The sequence below is a fragment of the Mesoplodon densirostris genome, chromosome 8 (assembly GCF_025265405.1).
Source record: "Mesoplodon densirostris isolate mMesDen1 chromosome 8, mMesDen1 primary haplotype, whole genome shotgun sequence".
In the NCBI taxonomy this organism is placed as follows: domain Eukaryota; kingdom Metazoa; phylum Chordata; class Mammalia; order Artiodactyla; family Ziphiidae; genus Mesoplodon; species Mesoplodon densirostris.
The window spans coordinates 40,294,242-40,306,319 of NC_082668.1; the positions used below are offsets into that span (position 1 = coordinate 40,294,242).

A 12,078-nucleotide genomic window follows, 5' to 3' on the forward strand; every position below is an offset into this window, starting at 1 on the left:
CCTGATTCAAATTGATTTTTGTTCAAATAAACTTAATTTTATTATTCCTCAATTTATCTTTTAACATTACTTAAATCATTTTACAGAGTTCCCTCCTATGCCCTTAAATGAGTACCACTGGATTTTTAGGAAGAAGAGACGGCAGCTGAGGAGGGAGACGATAGGAGGGTGGTATTCTCTGTGGCTGGTATTTAACATGTCAAAGAAAAAAGTCAAAATTATTTGTTACCTTTTCTCTTTATACTAGCTCATTCCCTCAGATCCTAACCTCACACTACAGTGTTAGTCTTTTATTATCACCCAACTAAATTTCTGTTAGATATTCCACCATTACCTCAATCACAGCTTTGTCAAAACTGGGTAAGCCCTAAAAACTAACCCTCAAAACCACCCTGGAAAGCAGTTGTGATGATTTCCATTTTGATTGAGGAAACTGAGACTCAAAAGTGAAGTCATCTGCACAGATAGTAAATTTACACATTGCTAATAAGAGGCAGCGCTGGGAGTCTTAAACAGTGCACCCTGAGCCCACCCCTGCCACTGACTGCTCAAGACATCACACTCATACTGTTCCTTGGTCTCTCCTGCACAAGTTCACCATCTTTACTGATCCCTGTTAAAAGGATTTAAACTTTTAAATATTCTGAACAACTCTCTCTGAATAAAGGTACTTTTAATTTCAGTGCCCATTTTTGTTTCCCACAGAAATTATTTCTGTAATATTTTTAACACTTATACAGTGCTTTGTCAATTTACAAAGCATCATATAAACGGTTGAATCTGATTTTGTGACTGTGCGCTGTCAAGTGCAATTGCTAAATACGCTAAATTTGGCAAAATACAGACTGGCCACCCCAACCAAGTCTTGGAATTATTTTAATTACTCCCTCCCCTTTGCTTATGATACATTTAGTGTCTGATTTTTCTATTAATTAAAATGGATTTTTGATTTGATTGTTCTCTATTTTCAACAGAAACACTTTGCTTGGCTCTAATCATCTGAAGCCCAGAGTAAATGCTCTAGTTCCCCTTAGCCTCCATGTTTCCAGTTTCTCTTCATTCTTACCTACTCTCCACTGCTAACAGACTAACTGACCTAACATTGTGCTCACAGCCTTCTCAGAAACCTACAGTGCTCTACTGTTACCTAATACTTTCCATCCAACATTCTGGGAGTCAAGGCCATCTACCAGCTGGTCTCATCTAAGCTAACCCCCTTTTCTCAGAAATTTCCTAAAGTCTCTGCTCTGACCAAGAGAGGCAAATCCTTTTTCTTTGCTCACATGTCCTATTTATTTCTGTAACTAAGCTTTGTTCATCCTCTTACATAGAGTGTCACAGCCCTGTCAGCTCTGCCAGTCTCAACCCTGTAGAATTGCGTCAAGCTTCCCCTCTTCTTCGATCACCCAACCAGCCTAAAGCAAACTTTCCCTTACTTCTGAATTCCTTTAAAATTGTACACAGCTTCTAGCTATCCAGGAAACATCTTCTGATGTCTTCCTAGTTGTCTCATGTAAAGAGTGGAGATGACAATTAAATAAGGGGTAATTTAGCACGGACCACATCTTCTGCTGTTTTTACTTGTGCCTCTTAGGAGGAGATAGGTGCATGATGGATGCTAGTTAAGTGAATTGAGGAGACAGGTGATTTGCCATCTGTCTAGCAGATGGCGGTCTCCTCCTTCCCACTCAGTTATTATTCTCCAATGGGAAGGCTGTCACCAAGGCATTCCTTCATTGGGCAGATAACTGTATATCAGAAACTTTTTGTGTGTTAATTTACAAACAGCATAGAGACGTATCTGGCTTGCTGGCAAAAGGGGGATTAGAAGGACCAAAGAACAACTGTAGCCATTCTCGGAACTCCTGTAGCTGGTTCTCCTCTTCAAAGGCATTCACCTAGAGGGAGACTTTTCTCGCTTGCCTCCATACCTCAGTCACTTCCCGTTGTGCTGCTTTGTTTGCAGTTTCTCTCTCAATTTGAAACTGCTTTCTTAGAGCATTTAGGCGTTGAGCATGCAACTCTGCTTCTATTTTGGATTCTTCACTCATCCGTTCTCTGTTTTGAAAAAGAGACATGATAAATCACCTTTAGAAAACATCTTAGTAGGCGTCATTTACCAATGAGAAGCAGATCAGCCACCAGGTAAAAATCACTGATCTGGAACTCATTAACAGAAAGAAGAAGAAATAAGCATTTACCTACAGCATTAAAAAACAAAAAGTTATTCAATATAAAGAGATCCACCCAAAAGAGTGAAACACATGCTCTTGTTTTAACCAATACTGAGTAGTCTTGAGCCAGCAACATTTCACCAGAATATAAAATTTGTACAGATTACAAATATGAAAAATACCTTCTTTGCTTTAGCTTATACTTGTCTGCTATATCAGTATGTTCACTACGTGAAAGGAATAAAGATCCACGTGCACAATGCATTTCCCTTGGGTATAAATTTTCATGGGATGTTATTAATATCTAAATCCTTTGCCTAGATAAAGTTTAACCAAAAACTTTAGTGGCTTGACCTGAACTTGATGGGTTTGACCTAACTAATCTCAGGAAAAAAATGGAAAACAATGAATGGTTTAGCAGCTGCTTAAATGGAATTATCCCACTCCTGGAGGGGTTATTCCCATCCATGCTTCTGTTCCTCCTTTTCCAAATCATGCTTTTAAAGGACACATAAGCTTCTGATAGAAAAGGTTTGGCAGAAACATGTAAGTATCCCTTCCAACTTGGTTTAAACCTTCATGTACAGAAGAAGACCGACACTATATGAGGGAAGAGCTGAAAAGGAGCGTACCCCAGCCAGCTAATATCTGCTCTGCTCAACTATGCCTGCTTCCTTCACATGGCTCTGCTGGGAGTACTAGCTCAAAGTAGGGAAAAAGGGTTTAACGGGTTTATGTGAATTAGCCAAACTTTCTCTCCCAGAGGCTCTTCCCTAATTCCACTGTGACTATACTGCCCTTACATGAAGGTTTCCAAATTCCGTCGCTCACGTTCTTTGCTTTCCAATTTCTCCTGAACAGGATAAAGCTTTGTTTGCAGCTGATGATTTGTCTGGAGAGCTTGCTCCAGGCTCTTAGCCAGTTTCCTGTGTTCTTCTCTAGCTACATCTAGAGCTTTTTGTAGAGCCTCTATCTGAAAGAGAGAAGAAAGAAGATTGTTTTTAATTCCACTGTAAGAGATACAAGAAGTCCATAACACTGTATATTCACTCTTTAAACTCTGAAACAATAATTATTTGGAACCAGAACCAAAGACTCCAGATGCCTGGAATATATATATGTGAGAACTTATTACAGACAGTCCTTAGGAGACTCTTAGAAGGTGGTGGGAAGGGTATGCTCCACTGGTCACTAGAGAGTTTTGGAAAATAGAGCCAACTTATTTATCCTAATTTCTAAGGTTTTAAACCAGTTAAACTCCCCTTCCTGATCCTATGACCCTCTGGTCTCACTGCCTAGAGAGATAAGAAGTGGCAACTGTTCCTTGTATATCCTTCTAGAAAAAGCTTTTTATAGGAAATATCTCTATTTTATATGTGTGCATACGTGTAGATACATATTCATGTGTGTATACACCTATAAACATGTGAGTGTGCCTCCTTATTAAGTGGGATCACTCTAGCTACTTCTGACTAAAGTTATGTTGTTTTCTAAGCCCTTTAACTTCACTTATGCATTAATACATGAAAAGAATGCAGACCATATAAGATAGAGAGTTAGGCATAATTATGGTCCTGGTTTGCCAATAAATGGTTCACTGTAAGATCACAGACCCATTCCCCATTTGGAAATATGTCACTGTACAAAACTCAGACTTGAATGGAAAGGAAATTTACCCGATTGTTTTACTCCATTTTTCCAAAATAGCAATATCCCAATAAAATAAAAAATATCAACATTATCATCTATAAAAACCTGGCTTCTACCTTAGTGTTGTGCTGGAAATCCATGACAAGGATTCTGGCCTGCCACTGGTCCACTTCTGCTTCCAGCTTCTGTACCTGCTCTTGATTTAGAGCCCTGTAAATGAAGGGCACAGGGAGAGTGACCATAGAAAAGTACCATCTAGGAATGATACCACTGGGAGTTACAGGGCACCTTCCAGGAAGCCCAAATGGCATATGCAGTGGGCTACAGATGCTCAGAATATCTGAGAGTTGGCAGGTGACAATTAGTAGCCTCAGCTTCAGGTTAAGAAACTAATTTTCCTATGGATTAAAAACTTGTCCCATTTATGATTCAATTTGGCTTTATATATTAAAGTATCAGTACATGTTAATGACTAACATGGGCTGGTAACTTTATACTATATATATTACTAGTACAAAAATATATCACCTCTGTATGGACTGGCTTGCTGTTGAGATTTCTGCTTTTTACCCAGAATTTTATTGTGAATAGTAAACTATTTTTAATACCATCCCCTTGACTTTTTTTAAGTTCAGAGGTAATACAGATTCATAATATGTAAAAAAACAAGCACAATGAAGAATATGAAACTCACTTGTTCTCCCATAACACAGAGGCAATATGCACCACTACTGTATTAAAATATGTCTTAGAGGTCTGATTAAACTCAAACCATTTGTTCATTAACCTAAAAGGGAAACTTTTATGTAATTTTTGAAACATTTAAAGGAGTTCACTTATAAAACATGGCTAAAAGTAGTTCTCAGAATGATTCATCTAAAATAAATAGGATACTAATAAATGGATAATTAATTCAAACAGAAGTAGACACTTGGCTTTAATCTTGACAATTACCATTCTGTAGACCCAAGGGCAGGTATAAATGGTGTAGGAAACAGCAAGGATAAAACAGCATATATCACATGAATTTCTAGAATACATACTTATTTACATCACTACAAAATATGAGAATTTTTGGATATCATTTTTATTTATAATTCCAGATTTTCCTGAATTTGCTAGTTCTTTAAATACCATTTTACTACTTTATTTTCACAAGGGAATCAATAGAAAATGACTGTTTCTTGACTGCACTCTGTTCTTTACTACAAGGCAGCAGAAAAATACAAGTACAAAGACAGAAAAATAATCTCTGGTACCTTTCTTTCTTGAGGCCTGCAATCTCTGCATCCCTCTGCCCAAGCTCTATTTGCACTTTTTCCAGAGCGCCTCGCATCTTACTGTGAGAAGCCAACACATTCTCCAACATGATTGTAACTTTGCAGTTGTCTTCTTTAGCTTCTGCCAGTTGTTGCTGAAATTTTCCCACCTAATGGAAAATGAAATAAGACAAAGATATTTGATCCTTTCTGGTTATTCTTCTGCTGAGTCCCATGACTTCTAGAAGAGTATGGAAACCAGGTCTGGTAGAATGCTAAGAGGAATAATTAAATTATATTTTATATTTATTTTGTTTCTTAAGTTATTCTGACTTTGAGAAAAAGAAAACTAGACCCTAGATCACATGGATCCTATGAAGAACTCTGCAGTGCATCCCAACTATTGTCGTGTCACAGCACATATATTAACTAGAGACATAAGGACCAACAGCTTCTTGGGTCTAGAGGTGGTTCCAGACTGGCCTGTGCTAGCCCTCCTCAGCTATCTTACCATGGGGTCAGAAGAAGATAACACATTTGAAGCCCATCAGAATTATCTGAGGAAAGAGGACCATAAGTGGAAGCTGCTGAAGAATGATGTGACTCACAGCCCTCTTCAGAGGGGCAAAATCTAGCACCTGCTGTCAAGAAGTTTGGGATGTTACCTCTCTTCCCACTAAGTACACACACTGTTAAGCAGAAAGCATTTGGTAATTTGACTTAACATAAAATCTTAACAGTGTTATATCACATTAATAATACATAAGTAGGTGGTTATTATTACCAAGGTCAGATGTGTTTCAACAGAAAAAAATAGGACTTTTGATTATTTTAAGACAGGAAGAAAAAAAAACATTGGGAGCTAAATCATGTATTTTTAAAGGAAATATTTTAGAGCTCTTCTAAAGTTATCCTTTCTTTAGGAAAAAAAAAATCCTCCTCTGATCAATCCTCATTCTTTTTTACTAAAGGTAACAAGAAAAGAAAGAATATGGCTCATGAAAGATTTCAGAAGCGCTTCATTTCAGTAACAGACTTCAGAAAGGATTGATGTCTTGCCTTCTTGTTCTCCCTGCCCTCCAAAGCTTCGAGGTCACGTTTCAACTTCTGACTCTCTTTCAGGGCTGCAGCCCGACCCTTCACAACTCGTGAGAGCTCCCCTTCTTTCTTTTCAAGAATGGATTTCACCTTAGTAGAAAAAAAGAAATGATAAATGATTCTCCCAAAGCACAGTCAAATCAGCAATTAGAATAAGACACAGCAATTTAGAAACCAAATTTAAAATGTTTAATTAAATATGCTTATATACTATTGTAAATAAAAACTAGCTTTAGTAACTGTTTTTCCCCTTAAAACTACAAAGCAAAAAAAAATCTGTTAATAAACATGGGCAAATCTCTAATATATGTCAATCTCTATGAAAGTGCAGAATGAAGGTAAGGGAGATAAGACAATGATGCTAAGATGAAAAACGGGGGAGAAACTGATTATCACAGAATTTGAAAATACAACGTAAATTAATATCATAAAAGCAAAGGTGAATAAGTACTAAATAGTGTCAAGAAAACAGTGTTACAGAAGTGTTCTAAATAGTGTCCTAATCCTAGTTAGAAGTATTAGAATTTTACATCTCTGAAACACTTTTAGTATATCTACACAGTTGTTTCAGATTCATCATACTATTCTAAATACTACTCCTTTAAAAAATACTTTATCTTGAAATACAGACTCACAGGAGTTTATAAAATTAGTGCAGAGTCCCCATGCACTCTTTTCCCTGCTTCTAATGATGACATCTTATATTGTAGTTCAACATTAAAACCAGGAAATTGACTTTAATGAGATTAACTAGACTACAAAACTTACAATTTTCACTTTTTTTTTTTTTGCAGTATGCGGGCCTCTCACTGTTGTGGCCTCTCCCGTTGCGGAGCACAGGCTCCGGACGCGCAGGCTCAGCGGCCATGGCTCACGGGCCCAGCCACTCCGCAGCATGTGGGATCTTCCCAGACCGGGGCACAAACCCATGTCCCCTGCATCGGCAGGCGGACTCTTAGCCACTGCGCCACCAGGGAAGCCCTTCACCTTTTTTTTTAACCTGCATTCATCTGTGTATGCACACATGCACATAGCTCTATGTAATTTGACCCCATGCACATATTCCTGTCATCACGACAATCAAGATACAGAACTGCTCCACTGCCGCAAAGAACTCACTTGTGCTACTTCTCTGTGTTCACACCCTCCCCCAAACTCATCCCATGTCCCCTGGCAACCAGTAATTTGTTCTCTATCGCTACTGTTTTTGTCATTTCAAGAATGTTATTTTAAACATTTAAAAATAATTAATTTTAGTATAATACATTCACATTTTTAAAAACAGCCTTACTGAGATATAGCTGAAATACAATAAGCTATGTATATTTAAAGTGTACAATTTTGATATATGTATAAACCATAATCATGATAATGAACACTTCCATTATCCCAAAAGTTCCCTTATGCCTTTTTGTAATTTCCCCCACTTCTATCTCTCCCTGTTCCTACACATCCACCCAAGGCTACCACTGACCTGTTTTCTGTCACAATCAATTCACTTTTATTTCCTAGAATTTTATATAAATGAAATCATATTTTATGTACTCATTTTTGAATGATTTTCCACTCAGCACAATTATTTTGAGATTCACTCACTCTTCTTTATATATCAATACTTCTTCCTTTCTGTTGCTGAATAGTGTTCTGCTGAACACTTGAGTTGTTCCAGTTTTAAGCTGTTACAAGTAGAGCTGCTCTGGGCAGTTGTATACAGATCTTTGTGTAGATATATGCTTTCATTTATCTTTGGTGAATGCATAGGAGTGGACTGGCTGGGTTGTATGGTAGTAGTATGTCTCACTTTTAAAGAAAATACCAAACTATTTTCCAGAGTGGCTGAGTGATTTTACATTCCCTTCAGCAATGTATGAGAGTTCCTCCACATCTTCACTAACACTTGGGGTAATCAGTTTTTCAATTTTAGACATTCTAATAGTGTGTGGTAGTATCTCACTGCAGTTTTAATTTGCATTTCCCTAATGACTGATGTTTAACATCTTTTCAGGTGCTTATTTATCATCCGTATATCTTTTTTGGTGAAACGTGTGTTCACCAAATAAATAAAATACTTTGCGCCTTTTTTTTTCGGGTTGTTTTTCCTTCTTAGTGAGTTTTGAGAGTTTTTAATAAACTGTGGAGACAAGACCTTTATCAGATATGTGATTTGCAAATGTTTTTTTCCCCCAGCCTGTAGCTTTTCATTTTCTTAACAATGTCTTTGAAGAGCATACATTGTCAATGTTACATTTTTTCTTTATGGATCATGCTTTTGATGTCAAATCTAAGAAATCTTTGTGTAATCCAAGGTCACAATGGTTTCATCCTATGTTTCAGAAGTTTTACAGTTTTAGGTTTTACCTTTAGGGCTTTCATCCATTTTGAGTTAATTTTTATATATGGTAAGAGGTATGGATCAAAGGTATTTTGTTTTTTTGTTTCTGCATATGATACCCAATTGCTTTAGCACATTTGTTGAAAAGACCATCCTTTCTCTACTTTTACTTCTGTTGAAAATAAAATGTTCATAAAATTATTCTGGAAGGGTAGCACATTCACATTACTCTTAAGGTACAAAAGGATAAAGTGAAAAATCTCCCAGCCACTCAGTTTCCTTCCTCGAAAATAATGTTGCCAATTTATTACGATTCATTTTAGAGAGACTCTATTCAAAAGTGAATACATATGTATACTTCATCGCCCCAACCCTTTTGCACACAAATAGTAAAATACTCTATACTCTTCTGAACCTTGACTGTTTTAACCTAATAGTAGATATGTTATGATTAAGATAAATATATCTTCAAACAGTATTCCAAACTATGGATATACCATGATTTATTTAGCCAGCCTCTTACTGATGGAATTTTGGTTGTTTCTAGTCTTTTGCTAATAACAAACAATACTTCAGAAAGTAACCTTGTAAACATGTCTTATGTACAAGCTAGTGTATCTGTAGGAAAAAGTACAACTGTGGGTGTAGAGTGATAAAGCCAAATTGTCCTCCACAGGAAAAGGGCACTCCAAACAGCAGCAAAGAAGAATGCCTTTTCCCCACATCTTCCTCAATATTATACTTCCTTAAAACTTTTAACCTGTAACATTAAAAATACTTTAACATCTTCTGTAAGGATTCAAGAATAGTACCAAAGATGCTAACTTATAAGGTTTTGAAAACCTATTGGACTTTGTTCTAGAAAAGTACATTAGGAAGCATATAGTTTTTTATAATTTTACCAGTGTTTATAAAATATTTATAAAAATGAAAAGGCCACTAGCAAAAGTGCTTACAGAAAGGGTCTAAATTGTAGTTAACTCTAGAAGACAAGCTATAGTACTTCCTATTTTTAAATACCAAACAAAGATGGATGCTCTACTAAGTTTTCTTTGGAAAGTATTTTCCAGTGTTCAAGTTCTCAGGGCTTCTATTTATGTATTTCTACTTTAAAATCAGGCTTTACCCATTTTACGGTAAATGTTAAGACTATTAGCATTAATTTTTAAAGTGAAAATTAGATTAAAAATCTCAATGGTTACTCTTAAGCCAAATATGACATTTCTGTGTCCAAAACAAAAACTAAGTATGCAATAGCCAGAATGATGGTTTTGATCTACATCATCAGTTTTTCCTGTTTGTGAAGAAGTTCTTTCCATGTTGTTACTCACACCTCCAAACGTTATCTTTCTAGATGTTACTACTTTTCTTCACTGTTGTATAAATCTGAAATTTCCTTATGATTTAATTTGTGGCCTTCACTTACCGAATCCCGGTGAAGAAAATTTGGTGACTCATCATTTTCTAATGGTCTTGAGGCAAGAATGTCTATTTTACCTTCCAGTCTTCCCTCCATGGTTTTAATGGCATTCAAAAGAGTCTTTAGAGAGATCTCAGAGTCTCCAATCTCCTGAGAAGACCTCACAGAAGTCAGGGTAGGTGCAAAGGTCACATGGTGTGTAGGGTTTGGCCTAACCCTGGGCAAAACAACTGATAAACTTCGTTTCTTTACATTGTTGACACGGGGCCTATGGCTTTCAAGTAATTTTGAAGATGCAGGTCTCTCTGGAAACTTCCTTCTTCTTGGAGGCATCACCAATTTAAAAAGACAAAATCCACTAAACCTAGAATTATTTTTCAGTGAGTGCCCCCTTTACTATGAGAAACAACACAATATTCTAAATGAAGCTGGGATGGAAAATATACTTAAAAATGTGTTCCTTTGCTTTCAGAATGAAGAAAATACTAGTGTAAAGTATGTCCTCATGAAGAAACAAAGCTTATCTAATGAGGTCCCCTTTACCAGTATAGTCAGACTGTTAGAACCCTAGCAGCATTCCATTTGAAGACACATTCTAGTTGCTTGGTTACCAAGGGTATACATACACAAACGTTATAGTTAAAGAAGTTACACATGCTTACACTGTTAAAAATTAAAATTAAATAATGTGATAAATTTGTAAGTCATTGAAATGAATCACTTTCTTTTAGTAACATATTCCTGGATTATTTTCTTCACTAAATGTTTTAGATATCTTCTTTGTCTAATTTTCTCTGTTCATGTTAAATTGTTATGTGACCTATGAACAGTTTTAATAGTCTCAATAGTCTCAGTCTCAATAGCCACCATGCTAACAAGTAAGCACCTTCACTACTAATACCTCTTTCAAGTGCGCTATTGCAGGTATATCTTGTTGGCAATGAGTTCTGCGTTCGCCTGTAATTAAAAACCCAAAGATACTTGTTCCTCACGTCTGCCGAAAGTTTTAAGGCTCAAATTGAAAAACCACTTCCTCTATGATAGAGATTCTCGATGCTTTCATCATGATGATGTTCCCTATGCATGCTCACAATACAATCTATTTTGTTTCTGAAAGGCATAACCTTCTATTCTATAATAAAGTCTGCCGAGTACATTACTAATCCTGCAATTAGAGCATGCAAGTTGAATGTCCCAATACTGCTTCAGGCATCTTTATGAATTCTTCTGTGGTTTAGTGGAACCTTGTACATCGAGGGTGTTTAAAATATTTTTGATAAATTGAGTCAAGTGAGAGAATATTCATCTTTCTGGGATCATACGGTGAGGTGGGGAGAAAGTCACCAATTTCTTAAAAGCTAATTAAAACAACATAGAAGCAATCTGTTTTATAGCTATTAATCACACCTGAGCATATTTGCCCTCTAGTGCCTTATTCAACTTGCGTAGATGGTTGTTCTGTGAACTAGTTTCAGTAAAAGAATGTAGTTGTTCTTCTAGCTGCTTAACTTTTATCTAGAGGAAAAACAGAAGAATAAAAAAACAAGTCTCATTAACGAAATATATATATATACTCCAAAAGAGAAAAAAAAAAGATGTCACAAGCTTTGCAGAAAAAAAAAAAACCCTTAAAACTTGTAAAAAGCGATCCTGTTTTTCTAATGACGCTATTTCAACTAAAATTGCTATTTCAACAAATAAAATAGGCTATAGCCCTATACATGTACTGAGTAATTCATTTGGTTTATAGCATTTATGGAAACTCCAAATTAACATGACTCATGAATATAACAGTGAGACTTTGTGGGTAAAATATTTCAATTTTAAAGAAATTGTGGTATCTAGTATTCAAAACCCTTTCTGAGTACGGATAATTAGAATTGTCAGTATGTAAGGAGACAAGAGTCTTGTGTTTACCCACAGAGAATTACGAAAGTTGAATTAACAGAATTCTTATAGGCTGAATTATTATTTGAAAACTAACTCATAAAGCTGACTACTCACATCTTTCACTTTAAAGAAAAGATGATTTGGGGGAATAAAATCATTAATATTTACTCACAAATCTCCAAATTGTGTGTTTTTCTACATTTTCTTCCTCTTATTCCCAACCCTCTCAATACAAATAGACAATTAACATTACTG

The 12,078-nt window shown here is 36.1% G+C and overlaps 1 protein-coding gene across 1 annotated transcript in view; it reads right to left on the reverse strand.

Annotated features, from left to right (window-relative positions):
* The window catches only part of LOC132495489 (coiled-coil domain-containing protein 150-like), an 83,858-nt gene that overhangs the window by 12,883 nt on the left and 58,897 nt on the right, over positions 1–12,078 (reverse strand). The window contains 8 exon segments of the mRNA XM_060107383.1: positions 1,932–2,058; positions 2,978–3,147; positions 3,941–4,034; positions 5,084–5,253; positions 6,143–6,271; positions 10,835–10,851; positions 10,854–10,890; positions 11,341–11,448. Coding sequence (XP_059963366.1) covers positions 1,932–2,058; positions 2,978–3,147; positions 3,941–4,034; positions 5,084–5,253; positions 6,143–6,271; positions 10,835–10,851; positions 10,854–10,890; positions 11,341–11,448 — 852 coding nt within the window.